The following is a 27289-nucleotide window of genomic DNA, read 5'->3' as shown; positions in this document are numbered from 1 at the left end:
AGTACAGATTGAACTAAAGTTGAAATTGTACAGGTGAGGGGCCGGATGTAATGAAGTCCGAGTTGGCGAGAGGAGCAGGTTCCTGCCCGAACTAGGAGTTTTTCTAAAGAGGCAATCATGTACAAGGCAAAACCATGCCATGTAAATGATTGCTGCTTTAAAAAAAAGCATCCACGTTTGACCGGGAACCTGCAAATCAGGCCAACTTGGACTTCATTACATCCGGCCCCAAGTGTCATTTTAAATGACCACTTACCTTGGGCACTTAGACAAATAGGTTTCGGTAGTGGCAAGCTGCGCTTTACTCTTAATAGTGTTAGTGTAGGGTAGCTGCTATTGGAAAAATAGAACGATTGTTAAGGGTACTCCTTCCCCCAACACAGTTAATATAGCACAAAACAAATATTTTCCAGCGCTTTCCCCTATATTAACTTAATAAATTCAGTTCATAGAAACAGCTTTATAAATATAAAGTTTTTATTCATATGTTCTGTCTTATGAGTGTTGTGAACATTTGTCAAAAAATACTAAAAATGCTTGTGATCACAAGAAAATGATATTAAAATATACCGGTGTACTTTCAACTCATAGACATAAATTACACACAGACATAGACATACAATAAACACATGTAACTCTAAACGGATACAATTGTTTCAGGAGTTGATACACTTAGAAGCGTTTTACTCTTCTCCCTTTATTTGAGCCTGTTAAGATTATACGGATCCCTTATTTCATTAAAGTGCTTGTGCCTCAGTATTTGGTTTCCGTTATAGGTTAATTTTGTTATCTCTGTCCCGTTTATAATAATGGAAAACGGCCCGTTTCAAATATCAGTCACAGTTCAAAGTCAATTAGTTTGTTACTGCGTCCCATAAACTGCTCCGTAACAGCATAAATGTAGTCTGCCGGCAGACTTGTCTCCGCTTACCGCGTCGTCCTCCTCCTCCTTTGGTCCTGGGCTCCCGGTGTCCGGCGTCAGGCGGGGATCTGCGGGCTGGCGGGGATCGATACTCTCTGCAATCAACGATTTCACCTTGCGGCTTCTCTTATGTAATTGTCAAGCAGCAGTTATGGCAAAACTGCTGCTTGACAATTACATAAGATAACAAAGAGTTAAGTATTCCCTGGTCAGCTGTGATAGATCCAGATGGACATTGAAACACTAATTAAAAAACAGGAATGCCAATTAAAGTTGGAACACACATGAGATAAAAGACAGCTCTGTAATGGAATCTATCAACTCGAGCATCCTGCCGAAGCCGCAAGGTGAAACGCGTTGATTGCAGAGAGTATTGATCGCCGCCAGCCCGCAGATCCCCGCCTGACGCCGGACACCGGGAGCCCCTACCGGCTGCACCTCCCGACCCCGTACCCCACTCGCAGCACCTCCGCACCCGCCCCTTCCCCACCCGCAGCATCTCCGTAACCCCTCCCCTGCCCTTGGCACCCTCTACCACCCGCAGCTCCTCTGGAACCCACCCCAATCGATGGCCCCCACTTCTCCACCCCTCCCCCACCCGCTACACCTCCCGACCACCTCCCGCATCCGCAGCACCCCCTCTGCACCCACCGTTCCACCACCAGCCCCTTCCCCACCCACGGCACTTCCTGCCCCACTCCCCCATCCGTGGCCCACTCGCAGACACTCCTCCCCCCACCTTCATCTACAGACCCCATCCGCGGCACCCCGCAACCACCCCTCCCCCACCTGCAGCACCTCTGCACCCCTTCCCCCAAAAGTAACCCCCTGCACCAACAGACACCACCTCCAGACCCCCTCATTCATCCGCGGTCCCCCGCACCCGGCCCTCCCCCACTAGCAGCATCTACATACCCCCTCCCCATCCACACACCCCCACCTCTCCCCCAGACGCAACACCTCTGGAATGCCGCCCCCATCTGCGCCCCCTCTGCACCTGCCCCTCCCCCACCCACAGCACCTCTAGACCCCCTCCCCCATCTGCGCCGCCTCTGCAACCACCACTCCCCCACCCATGGTGGCTCAATACTCCCTCCCCCACCCACGTCATCTGCCCGCCCCTCCCCCACCCACGGCACCCTTGCAACCGCCCCTCCCCCACCCCATCCTCCATCTGCGTCTCTCATGCACCCGCCACTCCCCCAACCACAGCACCTACTAGGTGATTCATCGTGCCCTGCGTGCGATGCTCATGCCGTCGCAAGGGGCCATCCCACACCCTTTGTGCAATATTTAACCACTCACAAAATTATGATTGGAGGTAATAATCCATATAATAAAAATATTACACGCCCCAAGGGCGTGCAAGGTTTAAAGGGGCTTAGCCCCTTGCGACGGTGTGAAGAGCACCCGTTCTATTCATATGCAGCTTTATAAAAGGATACTAAATAATGATTAAATAGCTATTATTTACATAATTCATTTAAAACAAAAAAAATCTATATTGGGGAAATCTGAAGAACAAGTTTTATGCAATAAATAAATAGGACATCATTTACTTTTTTTTTACTGTATAAATCATAATTATACTTGTACTTCACAGGACTGCACAAAGAGCATAAGGGAGTGGGCGGTCCTAGGGGACACTTGTCTACTCTCCTGGAAGTTGCGGGAGGCTCATGATTTTTGGGGTAGCCCCCCGAACACCCGGAAGAGCAGGCAGATCTCCTGCATCCTGCCCGAACCCTGGTGATGCGGGAAGGATGGAGAGATAATCTCCAGCATTCGCGTATCTGTAGGAAGGGGATAAAAAGATGCAAATTGTGTCATTTTAGCCCTGCCCTCTTCCCGCAGACCCACAAATTGCTGCGTTTCCCAGAGGTGGAGGGGAGGCATGATGTCAGCACCCACCCCTGCAGTTCCCTAGAGCGTCTCCTCTCCGGGCTTCTCCCGGAGAGGAGAAATCAAAACTGGGTAAGTATGCCTAAGGTTCACTTATAACTGCTGGCTGGGAGGGGAAGAGACCAGGGGAAGGCGGGGCTGCTGCAGTGCAGTCAGCAGCACAGACTGGTTGATGATCCTATCAGGATCGACCATACCCACCCCCTCCCAACCCTCTGACAGTGACTGTAGCAGGGAGAGAGAAGAGACCTGCAACTTCCCTGATCCCCCTGAGCTTGGGTGATCCTTTTAAAATTGTCCTCATTCTGAAGACCGTGGTAGGATGGTTTTGAGGCTGAGGAGAGGGACTAGCTGGGTGGGTTGAGGTCCCGACATAGTTGCACCAGATGCAACCATGTCAGGGAAAGTCCATCTGAGTGTGGTGGCATCTGATGCAAGCACACCAGGCAAGTGGTTAATACCTTCAGATTCTGAATATCAGGGGCAATCCGCTTATCTACTGTACTTTCGAACTGTGAGAGTACTAGCAGCAAATACTACATAACAGAGGGTAATTTCTCAACTATTCTCATAAGGAAAAGCGGAGGTTTTGCCCTTACCAAACCATAAGAGTCTAGCTGTCATTTATATTGCACATTATAGAAAATGAAAGCTAGAATCTGATTGGTTGGTATGGCCAACACTTCCACTTTTCCTTTTTTTGAAGGTTTGCCAAGTCTCCCCTTGTTATACATGTGACATAATCATTGCTTGTCAACAGCTGTGTTGGGCTAAGACGCATTACAGGTGCTATCTGTGTATATGAGAGCAATCCCAATGAAAGGCTTACAAGTATGTGCTACAACCTAAATCACGCAAAATTCCACAAGATATACATTTCACACGAGGCAGATTATTCTGTAGTGGATTGTCATGATGATGTGAAAATCATGCCTCTGATAACAACAAAATGTTTCGGTGAAAACACTCCTTCACGCTGGGTGGCTTGTAATGAATAGCTAAATCTGGCATTAGCCTCTGTAAAAAGCACTTTTAATACCCCTGAGTTATGTGTAGCAGCACTTCAGATCTGATCAGGGATCTTCATATATTACACAGCTCCTTGACAGTTATAGAGACAGATGGGAAAGTGAATAAAGTACCAGAGGAAGAGGGTAGAAGACTGGGCCCATCTGCCATAAAAGACTCAGACCATGTCACTCAGACCCTCCGCCATGCGATCACAATGCTTTCCTGTGCTATTATATATAGTTCTATGAAATCATACAGAGAATGCAGATGGGTATATTATACGGTATTTCCATTTACAACAAGCAACAGTTACACAGGGCATAGCCAGATTCTGCAAGACATTCCTATTGAATTGAGCAGAAGAGGAGATGACCCGTTACATCAGTGATCTATTTTCCTACATAAAGACACAGGTTTTTCATTAGCTACATTGGAGTGTCCAATCACTTCCTGAATCTGAATTCCTCCCGGATGTTACGGAAGAAGACGTATAAATAAGCAGGTGCTGGGGCAGTGGTTCATTATCTCCCAAAATGCAGACCTAAGACCCCACAAATCTGCCAGTTGTGAAGAAGGGTTAGAGGGAACAACGGACCCGAGTTCTCAGTTAACCTTTTACCAACAGCACCAAGATTGCTTTAATGTGGGGAATTTAGATTGCTTTTAAGGTGGTATGCAAAATATGGGGCTGCTACGTAAAGTAGAATGGAAGATAGAGATATGCTCCACATGTGAAACATTGGCATTCATAGATATACAGGTGGAATATACTAACACTATAGGCCGTACACACTGAGTGATTGGAACAATGATCGATTTTTCAGTAACGATTTTTTGCATAGACACTGAGCAATTTGTATAAACGATTTGAAATTGCCAACATTAATATCGTCCAAAGTGGCTTGCAATGATAAACGATGATAGCTCAATGATGAACGACTGCAGGGACATGCATTCTTCATCGTTGGTGCCTCCACTGAACAATATGAACAATATATTGTTCATTTTTTTAATGATATCGTCCATATCGTTCTTAAATATCTACCAGTGTGTAGGGCCCATAATGTTTGAGGCATACAAATTTGTAACAAACACAACACAATATAACTATCACATGGAATCTGAGTTCCACATGCATAGTTGGAGCTAAAAGCGAATGCTACTATTTTGCCTTTTTCTTATGACATTTTTGATATGAGGTATGACGTTTCAACAAGCAGCAGATGGAAAACTACACAACCTTATTCAATAGTACTTCACCATATGTTACAGCATGCCTTCTACACAAAGTATTTCAAATGTCTAGCGGCTTAACCAAATATTTCAGCCGTTTCATAAAGCTGTATCCCACTTGTGGAACGTTGACAGGTAAAAGGTTATATAACTGGCATGTCACTTCCTAAGACCACAATGTACTGTGTACATACAGTAGTTAGAGGAATATCAGGACTTCTCTCCAGAGTTATATATATTGGTTAAGCCTTCGAGCATCGTAGAACAAACAGCTACATTTCCATGCTTAGATGATGAGGTTATGCCAATTACTTACCGACATTGCGCCATGGTCTTTGCTGTTATTCTGGAGTAAAAGCAGCAGAGCAATCAAAACAGAAAAGGGAATAAATGTAAACAGCAAAAATAAGGTTAGAAGCAGAAAGTAGAAGAAAAGAAAAGGAGCGGATTACATTTTCCCTAGTATTATTCTAAGCCACTGGGACATTGGAGTTTATTAATCAAGTTGTCATTGATAAATTGTGGCCACTGTTGTGGATACTATTATGAGGACGTTCTGTAGGCCGGTGGGATGTTCACTTCTGCACAGTTGGCACCCAGGAGAAGTCTGAATGAATACACAGTTCAGGGTAACACGAGGCTGACAGCACTGCTGCTGGGACTCACCCAACCCTTATCACTGTTATTTATTTACAATGTAGAACGCCACAGATGTGATCACCTTTAACCACACATTGCTCTGGGCAATGTATTCAAACCTGACCACGTCGGAAGCCCTAAAAAAATGATTATTGAAAATATTACAATGGGGAGGCTTCTCCAGACACGGGATGTCCCATGACTGTTTGACTGTGCGTGTGTATACTAGTGATACAGCTTTCGGTTCAATAGCAATTTATGCTTTATAGCGTATTTACATATGGGGTAACGAGTGCCTTTAGTTCTACAAATATATATCGGGTAATGAGTACCTTTAGTTCTACAGATATATATGGGGTAATGAGTGTCTTTAGTTCTACAGATATATATGGGGTAATGAGTGTCTTTAGTTCTACAGATATATATGGGGTAATGAGTGTCTTTAGTTATACTAATATATATCGGATAACGAGTGCCTATAGTTCTACAGATTTATATGGGGTAATGAGTGCCTTTAGTTCTACTAATATATATCGGGTAACGAGTGCCTTTAGTTCTACAGATATATATGGGGTAATGAGTGTCTTTAGTTCTACTAATATATATCGGGTAACGAGTGCCTTTAGTTCTACAGATTTATATGGGGTAATGAGTGTCTTTAGTTCTACTAATATATATCGGGTAACGAGTGCCTTTAGTTCTACAGATTTATATGGGGTAATGAGTGCCTTTAGTTCTACAGATTTATATGGGGTAATGAGTGCCTTTAGTTCTAAAAAATAAGATTTTACTCACCGGTAAATCTGTTTCTCGTAGTCCGTAGTGGATGCTGGGGACTCCGTAAGGACCATGGGGAATAGACGGGCTCAGCAGGAGACATGGGCACTTTAAGAAAGAATTTAGATTCTGGTGTGCTCTGGCTCCTCCCTCTATGTCCCTCCTCCAGACCTCAGTTTGAGACTGCGCCCGGAAGAGCTGACAGTACAAGGAAAGGATTTTGGTAATCCAGGGCAAGATTCATACCAGCCACACCAATCACACCGTATAACTTGAGATAAACATACCCAGTCAACAGTATGAACATTAACAGAGCAACAGGTCAACGCTGATGCAACCATAACATAACCCTTATTTAAGCAATAACTATATACAAGCATTGCAGAAGAAGTCCGCACTTGTGACGGGCGCCCAGCATCCACTACGGACTACGAGAAATAGATTTACCGGTAAGTAAAATCTTATTTTCTCTAACGTCCTAGTGGACGCTGGGGACTCCGTAAGGACTATGGGGATTATACCAAAGCTCCCAAACGGGCGGGAGAGTGCGGATGACTCTGCAGCACCGATTGAGCAAACACAAGGTCCTCCTCAGCCAGGGTATCAAACTTGTAGAACCTTGCAAAAGTGTTTGAACCTGACCAAGTAGCCGCTCGGCAAAGCTGTAATGCCGAGACCCCTCGGGCAGCCGCCCAAGAAGAACCCACCTTCCTAGTGGAATGGGCCTTAACTGATTTTGGCAGCGGCAATCCAGCCGCAGAATGAGCCTGCTGAATCGTGTTACAGATTCAGCGAGCAATAGTTTGCTTTGAAGCAGGAGCACCAATCTTGTTGGAAGCATACAGTATAAACAAGGACTCTGTTTTCCTGACCCTAGCCGTTCTGGTTACATAAATTTTCAAAGCCCTGACCACATCAAGTAACTCAGAATCCTCCAAGTCAGTAGTAGCCACAGGCACCACAATAGGTTGGTTTATATGAAAGGATGAAACCACCTTTGGCAGAAATTGTGGACGGGTCCGCAATTCTGCTCTATCCGCATGGAAAACCAGATAGGGGCTTCTATGTGACAAAGCCACCAACTCTGACACACGCCTAGCCGAAGCCAAGGCCAATAGCATGACCACCTTCCAGGTGAGATATTTCAACTCCACCGTTTTGAGTGGTTCAAACCAGTGGGATTTCAGGAAACTCAACACCACGTTAAGCTCCCAAGGTGCCACTGGAGGCACAAAAGGGACCTGAATATGCAGCACTCCCTTTACAAACGTCTGAACTTCAGGTAGAGAAGCCAACTCCTTTTGAAAGAAAATGGATAGGGCCGAAATCTGGACCTTAATGGAACCCAATTTTAGGCCCAAATTCACTCCGGACTGTAGGAAGTGAAGGAAACGGCCCAGCTGGAATTCCTCCGTAGGAGTATTCCTGGCCTCAAACCAAGCAACATATTTTCGCCATATACGGTGATAATGTTGAGCTGTCACGTCCTTCCTAGCCTTTATCAGCGTAGGAATGACCTCATCTGGAATGCCTTTCTCTGCTAGGATCCGGCGTTCAACCGCCATGCCGTCAAACGCAGCCGTGGTAAGTCTTGGAACAGACAGGGCCCTGTTGCAACAAGTCCTGTCTTAGAGGAAGAGGCCACGGGTCCTCTGTGAGCATTTCTTGCAGATCTGGATACCAAGTCCTTCGTGGCCAATCTGGAACAATGAGTATTGTTTTCACTCCTCTTTTTCATATTATCCTCAGCACCTTGGGTATGAGAGGAAGAAGAGGAAATACATAGACCGACTGGAACACCCACGGTGTCACCAGGGCGTCCATAGCTATCGCCTGAGGGTCTCTTGACCTGGCGTAATACCTCTGTAGCTTTTTGTTGAGGCGGGATGCCATCATGTCCACCTGTGGCAGTTCCCACCGACTTGTAATCTGTGCGAAGACTTCTTGCTGAAGTCCCCACTCTCCCGGGTGGAGGTCGTGTCTGCTGAGGAAGTCTGCTTCCCAGTTGTCCACTCCCGGGATGAACACTGCTGACAGTGCGCTTACGTGATCTCCGCCCAGCGAAGAATTCTGGTGGCTTCCGCCATCGCCACTCTGCTCCTTGTGCCGCCTTGGCGGTTTACATGAGCCACTGCGGTGATGTTGTCTGACTGAATCAGAACCGGTTGGTCGCGAAGCAGGGACTCCGCTTGACGAAGGGCGTTGTATATGGCAAGGCAAGTCTCTTGACTTGACCACAGTCCTTGGAAATTTCTTCCCTGTGTGACTGCACCCCAACCTCGGAGGCTTGCGTCTGTGGTCACCAGGACCCAGTCCTGAATGCCGAATCTGCGGCCCTCGAGAAGGTGAGCGCTCTGCAGCCACTACAGGAGTGACACCCTGGCCCTGGGGGATAGGGTGATTAACCGATGCATTTGTAGATGTGACCCGGACCACTTGTCCAGTAGGTCCCATTGGAAAGTCCTCGCATGGAACCTGCCGAAGGGAATGGCCTCGTATGATGCCACCATCTTTCCCAGGACTCGAGTGCAGTGATGCACAGACACCTGTTTCGGTTTTAATAGGTTCCTGACCAGAGTCATGAGTTCCTGAGCTTTCCCTATCGGGAGATATACCCTTTTCTGGTCTGTGTCTAGGATCATGCCCAGGAAAGGCAGACGAGTCGTAGGGACCAACTGCGACTTCGGAATATTTAGAATCCAGCCGTGTTGCCGTAACACGTCCAGAGAAAATGTTACGCTGATCAGCAACTGCTCTCTTGATCTCGCTTTTATGAGGAGATCGTCCAAGTATGGGATAATTGTGACTCCTTGCTTCCGCAGGAGTACCATCATTTCCGCCATTACCGCCATTACCTTGGTAAATATTCTCGGTGCCGTGGAGAGACCAAACGGCAACGTCTGAAATTGGTAATGACAATCCTGTACCACAAATCTGAGGTGCGCCTGATGAGGCGGATAAACGGGGACATGAAGGTATGCCTCCTTTATGTCCAGAGACACCATAAAATCCCCCCCTTCCAGGCTCGCGATAACCGCTCTTAGCGATTCCATCTTGAACCGTAACCTTTTCAGGTACATGTTCAGGGATTTTAAATTCAATATGGGTCTGACCGAACCGTCCGGTTTCGGGACTACGAACATGGTCGAATAATAAGCCCTTCCCTGTTGAAGGAGGGGAACCTTGATCACCACCTGTTGAAGATACAATTTTTGAATTGCAGTTAACACTAATTCCCTCTCGTGGGGGGAAGCTGGCAGGGCCGATTTGAGGTATCGGTGAGGGGGCATCTCTTCGAATTCCAGCTTGTATACCTGAGAGACAATCTCTATTGCCCAGGGATCCAACTGGGAGTGAACCCACTTGTGGCTGAAATTTTGAAGACGCGCCCCCACCGGGCCTAGCTCCGCCTGTGGAGCCCCAGCGTCATGCGGTGGATTTTGTAGAGGCCGGGGAGGACTTCTGTTCCTGGGAACTAGCTGTGTTGTGCAGCTTCTTTCCTCTGCCCCTGCCTCTGGCAAGAAAGGACGCACCTCGAGCTTTCTTGTTTTTCTGAGATCGAAAGGACTGCATTTGATAATACGGTGCTTTCTTAGGCTGTGAGGAAATATATGGCAAAAAATTTGACTTTCCAGCAGTAGCTGTGGAGACCAGGTCCGAGAGACCCTCCCCAAACAATTCCTCACCCTTGTAAGGTAAAACCTCCATATGCCTTTTTGAGTCTGCATCACCTGTCCATTGCCGAGTCCACAGGACCCTTCTGGCAGAAATAGACATAGCATTTATTCTAGAACCCAGCAGACTAATGTTTTTTTTGAGCATCTCTCATATACAGGACAGCGTCCTTAATATGCCCCAGGGTCATTAAAATAGTATCCTTGTCTAAGGTATCAAGTTCCTCAGATAGGGTATCCGTCCATACTGCTACAGCACTACACACCCAGGCCGACGCGATTGCCGGCCTCAGTAAGGTACATGAATGTGTATAAATGGACTTCAGGGTACCCTCCTGCTTTCTATCAGCAGCATCTTTGAGGGTAGCCGTATTATGTGACGGCAGGGCTACCTTCTTGGACAAGCGTGTTAAAGCCTTGTCCACCCTAGGGGAGGATTCCCAGCGTAACCTGTCCGTTGGCGGGAAAGGATACGCCATAAGAATCCTTTTGGAAATCTGCAGTTTTTTATCTGGAGATTCCCAAGCCTTTTCACATAACTCATTTAGCTCATGTGAGGGGGGAAAGGTTACCTGTGGTTTCTTTTCCCCATACATATGAACCCTCCCGTCAGAGACTGGGGTTTCCTCTGTGATGTGCAAAACATCCTTAATTGCTATAATCATATAACAGATGGATTTAGCCAATTTTGGCTGTAACTTTGCATCATCGTAATCGACACTGGAGTCAGAATCCATGTCGGTATCTGTGTCAACAATTTGGGATAGTGGGCGCTTCTGAGACCCTGACGGCCTCTGCGACATAGGATCAGGCATGGGCAGGGACCCTGACTGTCCTAAGGCTTCAGCTTTTTCTAACCTTTTATGTAAGGAATTCACACTATCATTTAAAACCTTCCACATATCCAACCAATCAGGTGTCGGTGCCGTCGGCAGAGACACCACATTCATTTGCTCCTGCTCTGCTTCCACATAGCCTTTCTCATCAGACATGTCGACACAAGCGTACCGACACACCACACACACAGGGAATGCCCTTTTCGAAGACAGTTCCCCCACAAGGCCCTTTGGAGAGACAGGGAGAGAGTATGCCAGCACACACCCCAGCGCTATATATCCCAGGAATAACACAGTAACTTAATGTTAACCCAGTAGCTGCTGTATATTATGTTTTTGCGCCTAATTTATGTGCCCCCCCTCTCTTTTTACCCTCTTCTACCGTGAATCTGGAGGGGAGAGCCTGGGAAGCTTCCTCTCAGCGGAGCTGTGGAGAAAAAATGGCGCTGCTGAGTGCTGAGGGAGAAGCCCCGCCCCCTCGACGGCGGGCTTCTGTTCTGCTCAAAAATGCATTTTCTTGGCGGGAGCTCATACATATACACAATGCCCAACTGTATATATGTGTACTTTTGCCAAAAGAGGTCCATATGCTGCCCAGGGCGCCCCCCCCTGCGCCCTGCACCCTTACAGTGACCGGAGTATGTGAGGTGTGTGGGAGCAATGGCGCACAGCTGCAGTGCTGTGCGTTACCTCATGTGAAGAACGGAGTCTTCTGCCGCCGATTTCGAAGTCTTCTTGCTTCTCATACTCACCCGGCTTCTGTCTTCCGGCTCTGCGAGGGGGAGGGCGGCGCGGCTCCGGGAGCAGGCGGTGAGGGTGAGATCCTGCGTACGTTCCCTCTGGAGCTAATGGTGTCCAGTAGCCTAAGAAGCAGGACCTAACTTCAGAGAGTAGGGCTGCTTCTCTCCCCTCAGTCCCACGATGCAGGGAGTCTGTTGCCAGCAGAGCTCCCTGAAAATAAAAACCCTAACAAAATACTTTCTCACAGCAAGCTCAGGAGAGCTCACTGAACAGCACCCAGCTCGTCCGGGCACAGTCTCAAACTGAGGTCTGGAGGAGGGACATAGAGGGAGGAGCCAGAGCACACAAGAATCTAAATTCTTTCTTAAAGTGCCCATGTGTCCTGCGGAGCCCGTCTATTCCCCATGGTCCTTACGGAGTCCCAAGCATCCACTAGGACGTTAGAGAAATATATATGGGGTAATGAGTGAATTTAGTTCTACAAATACATATCGGGTAACGAGTGCCTTTAGTTCTACAGATATATATGGGGTAATGAGTGCCTTAAGTTCTACAGATATATATGGGGTAATGAGTGTCTTTAGTTGTAAGGATATATATGGGGTAACAAGTGCCTTTAGTTCTACAGATATATATGGGGTAATGAGTGTCTTTAGTTCTACAGATATATATGGGGTAATGAGTGTCTTTAGTTCTACAGATATATATGGGGTAATGAGTGTCTTTAGTTCTACAGATATATATGGGGTAATGAGTGTCTTTAGTTTTACAAATATATATGGGGTTATGAGTGCCTTTAGTTCTACAAATATATATCGGGCAACGAGTGCCTTTAGTTCTACAGATATATATGGGGTAATGAGTGTCTTTAGTTCTACAGATATATATGGGGTAATGAGTGCCTTTAGTTCTACAAATATTTATCGGGCAACGAGTGCCTTTAGTTGCCTTTAGTTCTACAGATATATATGGGGTAATGAGTGTCTTTAGTTGTAAGGATATATATGGGGTAATGAGTGCCTTAAGTTCTACAGATATATATGGGGTAATGAGTGTCTTTAGTTCTAAAAATATATATGGGGTAATGAGTGAATTTAGTTCTACAAATATATATCGGGTAACAAGTGCCTTTAGATCTACAGATATATATGGGGTAATGAACGCCTTTAGTTCTACAAATATATATCTGGCAACTAGTGCCTTTAGTTCTACAGATATATATGGGCTAATGAGTGTCTGTAGTGGTAAGGATATATATGGGGTAATGAGTTTCTTCAGTTGTAAGGGTATATATGTGGTAATGAATGCCTTTAGTTCTACAGATATATATGGGCTAATGAGTGTCTTTAGTGGTAAGGATATATATGGGGTAATGAGTGTCTTTAGTTTTACAAATATATATTGGGTAACGAGTGCTTTTAGTTCTACAAATATATATCGGGTAATGAGTGCCTTTAGTTTTACATATATACATCGGGTAACGAGTGCCTTTAGTTCTACAGATATATATGGGGTAATGAGTGCCTTTAGTTCTACAGATATATATGGGGTAATGAGTGTCTTTAGTTGTAAGGATATATATGGGGTAATGAGTGCCTTTAGTTCTACAGATATATATGGGGTAATGAGTGTCTTTAGTTGTAAGGATATATATGGGGTAATGAGTGCCTTAAGTTCTACAGATATATATGGGGTAATGAGTGTCTTTAGTTGTAAGGATATATATATGGTGTAACAAGTGCCTTTAGTTCTACAGATATATATGGGGTAATGAGTGTCTTTAGTTCTACAAATATATATGGGGTAATGAGTGTCTTTAGTTCTACAAATATATGGGGTAATGAGTGCCTTTAGTTCTACAAATATATATCGGGCAACGAGTGCCTTTAGTTCTACAGATATATATGGGGTAATGAGTGCCTTTAGTTCTACAGATATATATCGGGCAACTAGTGCCTTTAGTTCTACAGATATATATGGGGTAATGAGTGCCTTTAGTTCTACAAATATATATTGGGCAACGAGTACCTTTAGTTCTACAGATATATATGGGGTAATGAGTGTCTTTAGTTCTACAGATATATATGGGGTAATGAGTGCCTTTAGTTCTACAAATATATATCGGGCAACGATTGCCTTTAGTTGCCTTTAGTTCTACAGATATATATGGGGTAATGAGTGCCTTTAGTTCTACAAATATATATTGGGCAACGAGTACCTTTAGTTCTACAGATATATATGGGGTAATGAGTGTCTTTAGTTCTACAGATATATATGGGGTAATGAGTGCCTTTAGTTCTACAGATATATATGGGGTAATGAGTGTCTTTAGTTGTAAGGATATATATGGGGTAATGAGTGCCATTAGTTCTACAAATATATATCGGGCAACGAGTGCCTTTAGTTGCCTTTAGTTCTACAGATATATATGGGGTAATGAGTGTCTTTAGTTGTAAGGATATATATGGGGTAATGAGTGCCTTAAGTTCTAAAAAATAGGATTTTGGTACTTACCAGGTAAATCCTTTTCTTTGAATCCATAGGGGGCACTGGAGTACTCTTGGGATATGGACGGCTTCCACCGGAAGAAGGCACTGAATAAATTAATTTTTGAGACTACTCCTCCCCTCCATATCCTCGAGCACTTCAGTGTTTTTTACTGAGCCGAACAGGATCGATAGAGAGATTGACCAAAGGAGAATTACATATAATCTCACGGACAACAATAAAGTTGACACAAAACGTAACAGACAACTAAACAGTTGACACCATAACTGATTAACCCTTGTTAAATTTAAACCAGTCGTGAAAGTGTGTTACCATAAGAACCACTGAACCTCCTAAAACAGGTAAACTGCTCTGGGTGGGCGTCCAGTGCCCCCTATGGATTCAAAGAAAAGGATTTACCTGGTAAGTACCAAAATCCTATTTTCTTTATCATCCACTAGGGGTCACTGGAGTACTCTTGGGATGTACCAAAGTTTCCTCCGTGGTGGGAGAGCTGTTTGGCACTTGTAACACTAAACGGCCAAAGCTAGATGCTGATGCCGCGAAAGTATCAAACTTGTAAAAGCGCACAAACGTGTGCACTGAAGACCAAGTAGCCGCACGGCAAAGCTGTGTCGTAGAAGCCCCACGACTCGCTGCCCATGACGTTCCCACAGAACGTGTGGAATGAGCTGTTACTGAAGTAGGTGGCTGTAACCTAGCATAAAGGTAAGCCTGACGTATGGTCAGTTTGATCCATCTGGATAAGGTTTGCTTAGAGGCTGGCCAACCCCTCTTAGCCGCATCATAGAGAACAAACAACGTATCCGTTTTACGCACAGTAGACGTTCGGGATACATAGATGCGCAATGCGCGAACCACATCCAACGTTCCAGAATCTCCTGTTAACACAGGAACTACTATTGGTTGATTGATGTGAAAAGACGACACTACCTTTGGTAGAAAAGCGGGATTCGTCCGAAGTTCCGCTCTGTCATCATGAAAAACTAAATACGGTGACTTGCACGACAAGGCACCCAGATCTGAAACACGCCTAGCCGAAGCTAAGGCTAAAAGAAAAATCGTTTTCCAAGTGAGAAATTTAATATCCACTTGTCGTAAAGGTTCAAAGTAATCGGACTGTAAGAAATCTAAAACCAGATTCAAGTCCCATGGTGCTGTAGGTGGAATGAAAGGAGGCTGTATCCTCTTTACACCCTGTAAAAACGTATGTATTGACGGCAACGAGGCCAATTTCCTTTGAAAGAAAATTGACAACGCAGATACCTGCACCTTTAGTGTGGAAAGACGTAGTCCTCCATCTAACCCCATCTGTAAAAATAACAAAAGACGGGATAAATTAAAAGATGATGTCGGAAATTTCCGAGCTTCACACCAACTTATATAAGTACGCCAGATTCTGTAATAATGAGCTGCCGTAACCGGCTTCCTAGCTCGTACCATGGTTGGTATAACAGACTCAGGAATGCCCTCTCTTCTTAAGATGGCCTTTTCAACAGCCACCCCGTCAAACGCAGCCGCGCTAAATCGGGGTAAAGGAACGGACCCTGTTGTAACAGGTCCGGACGTAGTGGGAGTGGCCACGGATCGTCTGCGAGTAACCCGAGGAGATCCGAGAACCAAGCCCTCCGAGGCCAATGAGGCGCTATTAGTATGACTGTGACGGACCCTCTCTTGATCCGTTTTAGCAACAGCGGGAGCAGCGGAAACGGTGGAAACAGATACACAAGGCTGTACGGCCACGTGGCTGTGAGAGCATCCACCGCCACTGCCCCTGGATCTCTTGTTCTGGACACATATCGTGACACCTGATGATTGTGGCGGGATGCCATCAGATCCACCTGAGGGTACCCCCACTTCTGGATCAACATCTGAAATACTTCTGGATTTAATGCCCACTCTCCTGGATGAAAATCCCGACGACTGAGAAAATCTGCCTCCCAGTTGTCCACTCCCGGAATGAACACTGCCGACAATATCACCTGGTGATATTCGGCCCATCTGAGGATCCGAGCTACTTCCCGCATTGCCATGCGGCTTCTCGTTCCTCCTTGTTTGTTTATGTATGCGACTGCCGTCGCATTGTCTGACTGCACCTGAACAGTCTGAAAACGAAACATGTACACTGCTTGTCTTAGAGCATTGTAAATCGCCCTGAGTTCCAGAACATTTATGGATAGCGATCTTTCGTGATTTGCCCAGAGGCCCTGGAGCCGATGACTCTGAACTACAGCTCCCCAACCTCTGAGACTTGCGTCTGTTGTCAGAATTATCCAATTCACGACGCCGAATCGTCTCCCTGCAGATAGATTGTGTATTTTTAACCACCAGAGAAGAGACACCCTGACTTGTGGCGACAATCTCACCCTGTGGTGCAACTGCAGATGTGATCCCGACCATTGCGCTAACACCTCCAGTTGAAACGGACGTGAGTGAAACCTTCCGAACTGAAGTGCTTCGAAAGCCGCCACCATTGTGCCTAAAAGGCGAATGCACAAATGTACTGAGACTGTGCGTGGCTTGAGCACTAATTGCACCAGATGACGAATGACCTGTACTTTCTGTTGTGGCAGGTAAACCTTTTGTTTTACTGTATCGAGAATCATCCCTAGGAATTGAAGTCGCTGACACGGAATTAGATGTGATTTCTTTAAACTGACTATCCAACCGTGCTGAACTAGTACATTGTACGTTAGCAAAGCATGTTGGAGAAGCAATTGTTGAGACGGAGCCTTTATGAGTAGATCGTCCAAATACGGAACAATTATTACCCCTAGGGACCTGAGATGAGCTATCATCACGGACATTACCTTGGTGAATACCCGAGGCGCTGATGAGAGGCCAAACGGGAGAGCCTGAAACTGGTAATGGTCTCGCCTTATCGCAAACCTTAAGAAACTCTGGTGAGGTGGCCAAATCGGAATGTGTAAGTACGCATCCTTGAGATCCAGTGCAATCATGAATTCCTGCGGCTCTAACCCTGCAATTACTGACCTGAGAGATTCCATCTTGAATCTGTGGTAAGTGACGTAATGATTGAGACCTTTTAGGTTCAATATTGGCCTGACTGAGCCATCTGGTTTTGGTACCAGAAACAGACTGGAATAATAACCCTGCCCCTGTTCCTGCACGGGGACCGGAATTACAACTGCAGCATTCAGCAGAGACTGAATGGCAACCTGCAGAACTGCTTTCTTGTCGTCCGACACAGGCAGTCCTGTCGTGAAAAATCTTCCTGTCGGAAGATAATCGAACTCTATTTTGTAACCCTCTAATACTAACTTGCGGATCCACCCATCTGTGGACGTCTGCAGCCACGCCCCCTGAAAGCTCTGAAGGCGTGCTCCCACAATTGGAGATCCGAGATGGGCTGGGAGCCCGTCATGCCACTGGTTTGTTAGTGGTCTTAGTGTCTTGACGACGTGCATTGGATTGTCGAGCACTACGTCCCCGACCTCTTCTACCAGGCGTGACTGCTCCTGTGCCCTGCCCACGAAAGGGCTGAGTTCTAAAGGATTTGAACGCCGGACCAGAATATTTCCGTTTAGGTATAGTTGTAGGCGATGGAAGAAACAGACTTTCCTCCAGTAGCCTCAGAAATCCATTTGTCCAATTCAGGACCGAAAAGCTTCTCGCCATCATAAGGCAATGCCTCTATACCTTTTTTAACCTCCGTCTCCGCCTGCCAAGAACGCAGCCAAAGTGCTCGTCGTACTATGACTAGCGATGAGGACAGGCGAGAAGTAAGCTGACAGACGTCAGTAGAAGCTGTACATAGATATTCAGCAGCTTCCCAGATTTGATCCGCGAGAAGTATAAGATGGTCATCTTGCAGAGCCGACTTGAGCTCTTTTATCCATACCATTAAAGCTTTAGTAACCCAAATGCCAACCAACCCAGGTCTCAGCAGCACTCCAGCTGCTGTATACATGGACCTTAGCATAGCCTCTATTTTACGATCTGCAGGGTCTTTAAGCGTAGTAGCAGTTGGTACTGGTATGGTTAACTTCCTTGTAAGTTTGGATACGGATGAATCCACCAATGGTGGGTTCTCCCAAGTAGCTGTCATGGACTCTGGAAACGGGTAACTCGATTTAAATCTACGAGGAATAGAAAACCGTTTATCCGGATTTTTCCGTGATTCCAGTAACATTTTATTAAGAGATTCCGAAATAGGGAAACACATCGGAGATCTCTGTCGTTTAGTAAAAACTACCTCATCATTCGTCAGGGGCTCCTCAGTTTCCGTAAACTCCAGCGACTGACGTACTGCTCTGATGAGATTGTCAATACCTGGGCTGTCAAAATCGTCACTATCTGACTGTTGCCCTATTTCGCCCTCCTCATACTCCTGTTCAGTGAGGTCTAGTATCCCAGAGACTGGAGAATTATTAGGAAAAGGAAATTTATCTTTTCCACTCAAGGTGGGCCTCTGACCAGATTGAGACTCTGGTAACTCAAATGGTCTCATTTTAAACTCAGATCTTGCCGCCTCTCTTTCTTCACGAGAGGCGGCCAGCTCTGATTGTAAACCAACTAATACATCTGCAAGTAAAGCCCATGGAGGGTCCAGAGATGGTGGTTTTACTTCTGAAATCGTATTTATGGCTGTATTAACAACACATGCTGTACATGTGGTGGATCCATCAGGCAACACACTCTTACAGACATGACATGAAAAATGTTTCTTAGATTTTGCTGGTGTCTTACTCATTATAAAAGACAGACAATACAAACTACACACAGACAGACTGCACGACTCAGTAATAACACCAGAGTTCCTGGTATATATCAGGCAAGTGCAGTGCCTGCCAGCAATAAGAAAACTGACCCCAAAATTCCCCTAGTACCACTCTTAGCCGAGATGTAATAAAGGAAACCTGGAACAGACAGGAGAACATTAACATATTAAGCATGCCAAATACTGCCAATGTCTCCCCCCCCCCACTCCCACGACCTCCGTGTACAGCACCGGGTCGGGGCCTGTGGAAGTCTGCATAGGGCCGTGTGAGCGGCCTGTACCTGTAGGCCCAGGCAGCGGGAACTCCTCGGCTGCTGCGGGCGGATAGCGGAAGCAGCGAGCGTGCTGCATAGAGCCCTGGAGCGGCCTATGCACACGCGCTCCCGCCCGCCACACACATTTTGCGGAGTGTCTGTGTAGTCAGGCAGCGCTGCTGCGGCGCCGGGGAGCAGCGGTCTGGTATTTAAGATGCTGGGAGCGGAGAGTGAGAGCGCGCCGCATGGAGCCGTGACGCGGCCCAGGCACACGCGCTCCGGGCAGCGGTGAGTACCCAATACAATCCCCCAACAGTGGAGCGGCAGCAAGAGCTGACCGCCCCTAACATACCTGGACCGTGACCAAAGTCTATGACGGGGCTTCTCATCCAAGCTCCGTCCAGCTTTTTGCAGGCAGCCTGCAGGTGGAGTGGGGGAGCTCTTTACAGAGAGGTCCGACACTCACGGCTGTTCTCAGCCGCTTCCACTGTCCCTGACCCACGCCTGTTAGAAGGGGGGAAAGGACGTGGAAATCCTTGAAAAGAAGAAAAACTTAGGAACTAAAAAAAAAATTCCAATACTTCGTGGACGAGCTCCACTATGCCTTCTAACTGTGTCGAGCACAGAAAAAACACTGAAGTGCTCGAGGATATGGAGGGGAGGAGTAGTCTCAAAAATTAATTTATTCAGTGCCTTCTTCCGGTGGAAGCCGTCCATATCCCAAGAGTACTCCAGTGACCCCTAGTGGATGATAAAGAAATATATATGGGGTAATGAGTGAATTTAGTTCTACAAATATATATCGGGTAACAAGTGCCTTTAGTTCTACAGATATATATGGGGTAATGAACGCTTTTAGTTCTACAAATATATATCTGGCAACTAGTGCCTTTAGTTCTACAGATATATATGGGCTAATGAGTGTCTGTAGTGGTAAGGATATATATGGTGTAATGAGTGTCTTCAGTTGTAAGGGTATATATGTGGTAATGAATGCCTTTAGTTCTAAAAATATATATGGGGTAATGAGTGCCTTTAGTTCTACAAATATATATCAGGTAACGAGTGCCTTTAGTTCTACAGATTTATATGGGGTAACAAGTGCCTTTAGTTCTACAGATATATATGGGGTAATGAGTGCCTTTAGATCTACAGATATATATCGGGCAACTAGTGCCTTTAGTTCTACAGATATATATGGGGTAATGAATGCTTTTAGTTCTACAAATATATATGGGCTAATGAGTGTCTTTAGTGGTAAATATATATGGGGTAATGAGTGTCTTTAGTTTTACAAATATATATTGGGTAACGAGTGCTTTTAGTTCTACAAATATATATCGGGTAATGAGTGCCTTTAGTTTTACATATATACATCGGGTAACGAGTGCCTTTAGTTCTACTGATATATATGGGGAAATGAGTGTCTTTAGTTGTAAGGATATATATGAGGTAATGAGTGCCTTAGGTTCTACAGATATATATGGGGTAATGAGTGTCTTTAGTTGTAAGGATATATATGGGGTAATGAGTGCCTTTAGTTCTACAGATATATATGGGGTAATGAGTGTCTTTAGTTGTAAGGATATATATGGGGTAATGAGTGCCTTTAGTTCTACAGATATATATGGGGTAATGAGTGTCTTTAGTTGTAAGGATATATATGGGGTAATGAGTGCCTTTAGTTCTACAGATATATATGGGGTAATGAGTGTCTTTAGTTGTAAGGATATTTCTGCAGCAGGTTACATTGTTTTCCACAGGGAAACATCGGGGTGTAGAGTGGATCTTGATCCAGAGGCACCAACAGGCTAAAGCTTTAATCTGACCCAGGATGCATTGGGGCCTCCTTTATAACCCCGCCCCCAGGCACTGTGAGCTCAGTTTCAGTTGGTGCCTGCAGTAGCAGGTCACTTTACAGGTGGGCTGCACTGGGCAGCCCTGAAAAAGCTTTTTCTGACAGAAAATGTCTTCAAAACTGGGCTGTCAGCGCTGTATGTCATGGTGACACTTCAGCGCTGCAGCTACATCACCTCACAAGCGGAGTCGCATACTCCCGCAGCCTGTTCCCGGGTACTTGCGGCGGAGACGCTCCGGCTTTAGGCACATGGTCGCAGTCATTCTTCTGGTTCGCGTGTTTGCTACAGGGAGGCGGTATGAGGGTCCCCAAGATGGGACCCACCATCAAATTGCGTTCCATCCGCGACCTATGGAGATTGGTCGCAGCGCTGGTGTGGACACTGTCACCGAGCAGGGACCCTACTAGACCACCAGGGCAATAGAGCACAGGTCGGGTGTACTAACGCCCCATTTAATAAGGCTCGCTAGTACCTGGGGTGGAAGTCCTGCATAGGGAAGCTGGCCCTTGACCTGTAGCCTCTCCCTGGCCCAGGGCGACATCTACCTCAGATTTTCCTGCCCTGGAGCTGCCTCACACTCTCCCTCACTCCCTAAGACGCTGGGCTCCATCTTTTAAGCATAGTACGGCTATTCTATCGGACTGCGGGACAAGGTCTCCCTTGTAAAACCGCCTGTACACAGCGCTGTGACTTTACAAACACTTGAGTATTCTACATGTCTTTATACAGACAGCGTAAGTTAAGAAAAAGTGTACCTACTACAGGATATATTGTACGAGTATTCTGATATATACCTCCGATCTAGGACCGTGCTGTGCTATATATATATATATATATATCTCTGTACATCTGTATATATCTGTACATATACTAGTCCAGTGCAGTTTTATTATCATAATTATCTGCATTGCCTGTGCCTGTGTGTGCCTGTATCTGCTCTGTGGTTTCACTTTCAGTGTTTCCCAGATATGCCTCTATCAGGAGGTCAGATTCCCTTTTTGTTTTGTTTGGTTTTCACAAACGTGGCTGAACTGCGAATAAGCAAACCTTGGCCAGATGGATTAGAATGGTGATTGCACAAGCTTATGTGCAGGCTGGTCTCCCAGCTCCTGCTGCTATTAATGGCCATTCTACTTGGTCTGCTGGACCTTCTTGGGCGTCCTGCTGTGGTGCGTCCACAGAACAATTGTGCAAGGCGGCTACGTGGTTATCTATGAACACATTTCTTAGGTTCTATGCCTTTGATACTTCTGCCTCCCAGGATGCTTCCTTTGGACGCCGGGTTCTCATACCCGCTACGGTGCATCCCCTCCCTTGAGGAACTGCTTTAGGACATCCCAGATGTTTTCCTGTGGAAACCAATGCAACCTGCTGCAGAAAAGGAGAGTTATGGTAGACTTACCATTGTTAACTCTCTTTCTGCGAGGTACACTGGGTTCCACAGGGCACCTACCCGGACACACCTAGCTTCTATGGGTTTGTATGGCATTAGCTACTGGTCCCTTCTCCTGTCGTGAGAATGTGGTTCTATGTGACTAACATCTACCTTCTCTTTTACCTGTTCCTGCAATGGACTGGTTAACGAAACTGAGCTCACAGTGCCTGGAGGCGGGGTTATAGAGGAGGCCCCAATGCATCCTGGGACAAGCTTTAGCCTGTTGGTGACTCTGGATCAAGATCCACTCTACACCCAGAAGTTTCCCTGTGGAACCCAATGTACCTTGCAGAAAGAGAGTTAACAATGGTAAGTCTACCATAAATCTCCTTATATGGGGTAATAAGTGTCTTTAGTTGTATGGATATATATGGGGTAACGAGGGTCTTCAGTTGCAAGGGTATATATGTGGTAATGAATGCCTTTAGTTCTACAGATATTTATGGGGTAATGAGTGTCTTTAGTTGTATGGATATATATGGGGTAATGAGTGTCTTTAGTTGTAAGGGTATATATGTGGTAATGAATGCCTTTAGTTCTAAAGATATTTATGGGGTAATGAGCGTCTTTAGTTGTAAGGATATATATGGGGTAATGAGTGTTTTTAGTTGTAAGGATATATATCAAGTATTAGCTCTAATAATATATCTGGGGTACTACATGCTTTAGTTCAACAGATATACTGTACTAGCTGAATACCGGTGCTTTGCTACGGGATAAGGATGGTAAATTAGAATTATAGTTTTTCATTACTTGACGTTGGTTGGAGATGTTTCTTCCCTGACCCACTTTGTGTAGTGGCCAGACCCCTTTTTGGTTCCCCCAAGGGACCCTGCTCTTCCCACTATACAACTCTCAGTCTGTGGCTTTCTACTGCCTCCATTCCCCTCCTCACATCATGTCAGTGACCCTGTGAAAATAAGATTTTACTCACCGGTAAATCTATTTCTCGTAGTCCGTAGTGGATGCTGGGACTCCGTAAGGACCATGGGGAATAGCGGCTCCGCAGGAGACTGGGCACAACTAAAAGAAAGCTTTTGGTCTAACTGGTGTGCACTGGCTCCTCCCTCTATGACCCTCCTCCAGACCTCAGTTAGGACACTGTGCCCGGAAGAGCTGACACAATAAGGAAGGATTTTGAATCCCGGGTAACACTCATACCAGCCACACCAATCACACCGTATAACTCGTGATACAATACCCAGTTAACAGTATGAACAATAACTGAGCCTCTCAACAGATGGCTCAACAATAACCCTTTAGTTAAACAATAACTATATACAAGTATTGCAGACAATCCGCACTTGGGATGGGCGCCCAGCATCCACTACGGACTACGAGAAATAGATTTACCGGTGAGTAAAATCTTATTTTCTCTGACGTCCTAAGTGGATGCTGGGACTCCGTAAGGACCATGGGGATTATACCAAAGCTCCCAAACGGGCGGGAGAGTGCGGATGACTCTGCAGCACCGAATGGGCAAACTCTAGGTCCTCCTCAGCCAGGGTGTCAAACTTGTAGAATTTAGCAAATGTGTTTGACCCCGACCAAGTAGCTGCTCGGCAAAGTTGTAGAGCCGAGACCCCTCGGGCAGCCGCCCAAGAAGAGCCCACCTTCCTCGTGGAATGGGCTTTCACGGATTTAGGATGCGGCAGTCCAGCCGCAGAATGTGCAAGCTGAATCGTACTACAGATCCAGCGAGCAATAGTCTGCTTTGAAGCAGGTGCACCCAACATGTTGGGCGCATGCAGGATAAATAGCGAGTCAGTCTTTCTGACTCCAGCTGTCCTGGAAACATAAATTTTCAGGGCCCTGACTACGTCCAACAACTTGGAAGCCTCCAAGTCTTTAGTAGCCGCAGGCACCACGATAGGTTGGTTCAAATGAAAGGCTGATACCACCTTAGGGAGAAACTGGGGACGAGTCCTCAATTCTGCCCTATCCATATGAAAAATCAGATAAGGGCTTTTACATGACAAAGCCGCCAATTCTGATACATGCCTGGCCGAAGCCAAGGCCAACAACATGACCACTTTCCACGTGAGATATTTCAATTCCACGGTTTTAAGTGGCTCAAACTAATGTGACTTTAGGAAATCCAACACCACGTTGAGATCCCAAGGTGCCACTGGAGGCACAAAAGGGGGCTGAATATGCAGCACTCCCTTAACAAAAGTCTGAACTTCAGGTAGTGAAGCCAGTTCTCTCTGGAAGAAAATCGATAGAGCCGAAATCTGGACCTTAATGGAACCCAATTTTAGGCCCATAGTCACCCCTGACTGTAGGAAGTGCAGAAAACGGCCCAGCTGAAATTCCTCCGTTGGGGCCTTCCTGGCCTCACACCACGCAACATATTTTCGCCAAATGCGGTGATAATGGTTCGCGGTCACTTCTTTCCTAGCTTTAATCAGCGTAGGAATGACTTCCTCCGGAATGCCCTTTTCCTTCAGGATCCGGTGTTCAACCGCCATGCCGTCAAACGCAGCCGCGGTAAGTCTTGGAACAGACAGGGCCCCTGCTGCAGCAGGTCCTGTCTGAGCGGCAGAGGCCATGGGTCCTCTGAGATCATTTCTTGAAGTTCCGGGTACCAAGCTCTTCTTGGCCAATCCGGAACAATGAGTATAGTTCTTACTCCTCTTCTCCTTATTATCCTCAGTACCTTTGGTATGAGAGGAAGAGGAGGAACACATAAACCGACCGGTACACCCACGGTGTCACTAGAGCGTCCACAGCTATCGCCTGATGGTCTCTTGACCTGGCGCAATATCTTTCTAGCTTTTTGTTTAGGCGGGACGTCATCATGTCCACCTGTGGCCTTTCCCAACGGTTTACAATCAGTTGGAAGACTTCTGGATGAAGTCCCCACTCTCCCGGGTGGAGGTCGTGTCTGCTGAGGAAGTCTGCTTCCCAGTTGTCCACTCCCGGAATGAACACTGCTGACAGTGCTAACACGTGATTTTCCGCCCATCGGAGAATCCTTGTGGCTTCTGCCATCGCCGTCCTGCTTCTTGTGCCGCCCTGTCGGTTTACATGGGCGACTGCCGTGATGTTGTCTGACTGGATCAGTACCGGCTGGTTTTGAAGCAGGGGTTTTGCCTGACTTAGGGCATTGAAAATGGCCCTCAGTTCCAGAATATTTATGTGTAGGGAAGTCTCCTGACTTGACCATAGTCCTTGGAAGTTTCTTCCCTGTGTGACTGCCCCCCAGCCTCGAAGGCTGGCATCCGTGGTCACCAGGACCCAGTCCTGTATGCCGAATCTGCGGCCCTCTTGAAGATGAGCACTTTGCAGCCACCACAGCAGAGACACCCTGGTCCTTGGAGACAGGGTTATCAGCCGATGCATCTGAAGATGCGATCCGGACCACTTGTCCAACAGGTCCCACTGAAAGGTTCTTGCATGGAACCTGCCGAATGGAATTGCTTCGTAGGAAGCTACCATTTTTCCCAGGACTCGCGTGCAGTGATGCACCGACACCCGTTTTGGTTTTAGGAGGCCTCTGACTAGAGATGACAGCTCCTTGGCCTTCTCCTCCGGGAGAAACACTTTTTTCTGTTCTGTGTCCAGAACCATCCCCAGGAACAGTAGACGTGTCGTAGGGACCAGCTGTGACTTTGGGATATTCAGAATCCAGCCGTGCTGTTGTAGCTCCTCCCGAGATAGTGCTACCCCGACCAACAACTGCTCCCTGGACCTCGCCTTTATCAGGAGATCGTCCAAGTACGGGATAATTAAAACTCCCTTTTTTCGAAGGAGTATCATCATATCGGCCATTACCTTGGTAAATACCCTCGGAGCCGTGGATAGACCAAACGGCAACGTCTGGAATTGGTAATGACAATCCTGTACCACAAATCTGAGGTACTCCTGGTGAGGATGGTAAATGGGGACATGCAGGTAAGCATCCTTGATGTCCAGTGATACCATGTAATCCCCCTCGTCCAGGCTTGCAATAACCGCCCTGAGCGATTCCATCTTGAACTTGAATTTTTTTATATATGTGTTCAAGGATTTCAAATTTAAAATGGGTCTCACCGAACCGTCCGGTTTCGGTACCACAAACAGTGTGGAATAGTAATCCCGTCCTTGTTGAAGTAGGGGAACCTTGACTATCACCTGCTGGGAATACAGCTTGTGAATTGCCTCTAGCACTGCCTCCCTGCCTGAGAAAGTTGTTGGCAAGGCAGATTTGAAGAAACGGCGGGGGGGAGACGTCTCGAATTCCAGCTTGTACCCCTGAGATACTACTTGAAGGATCCAGGGATCCACCCGTGAGCGAGCCCACTGATTGCTGAAGTTTTTGAGACGGGCCTCCACCGTACCTGGCTCCGCCTGTGGAGCCCCAGCGTCATGCGGTGGACATGGAGGAAGCGGGGGAGGACTTTTGCTCCTGGGAACTGGCTGTATGCTGCAGCTTTTTCCCTCTACCTCTGGGCAGAAAGGACGCGCCTTTAACCCGCTTGCCCTTATGGGGCCGAAAGGACTGTACCTGATAATACGGTGCTTTCTTTGGCTGTGAGGGGACATGGGGTAAAAATGCTGACTTCCCAGCTGTTGCTGTGGAAACGAGGTCCGAGAGACCATCCCCGAACAATTCCTCACCCTTATAAGGCAAAACTTCCATGTGCCTTTTAGAATCTGCATCACCTGTCCACTGCCGAGTCCATAACCCTCTCCTGGCAGAAATGGACATTGCACTTATTTTAGATGCCAGCCGGCAAATATCCCTCTGTGCATCTCTCATGTATAAGACTGCG

At 46.5% G+C, this 27289-nt stretch overlaps 1 protein-coding gene across 4 annotated transcripts in view; it reads right to left on the bottom strand.

Moving 5' to 3' along the window:
- LOC135056636 (exocyst complex component 6-like) overlaps positions 1 to 27289 on the bottom strand; it is a 606161-nt gene that overhangs the window by 135823 nt on the left and 443049 nt on the right. For 2 of the 4 annotated variants that reach the window (XM_063962052.1, XM_063962054.1), the window contains exon 19: positions 5385 to 5414. The exons of the other annotated variants lie outside the window; for them this stretch is intronic. In XM_063962052.1, coding sequence (XP_063818122.1) covers positions 5385 to 5414 — 30 coding nt within the window. The remainder of the gene's footprint in view (positions 1 to 5384; positions 5415 to 27289) is intronic. 4 annotated transcript variants of the gene reach the window in all.

Source organism: Pseudophryne corroboree, chromosome 3 (genome assembly GCF_028390025.1).
Source record: "Pseudophryne corroboree isolate aPseCor3 chromosome 3, aPseCor3.hap2, whole genome shotgun sequence".
NCBI classification, from domain to species: domain Eukaryota; kingdom Metazoa; phylum Chordata; class Amphibia; order Anura; family Myobatrachidae; genus Pseudophryne; species Pseudophryne corroboree.
The sequence above is the reverse complement of the archived record's forward strand: the minus strand, read 5'-3'. Positions and strand labels throughout refer to the sequence as shown.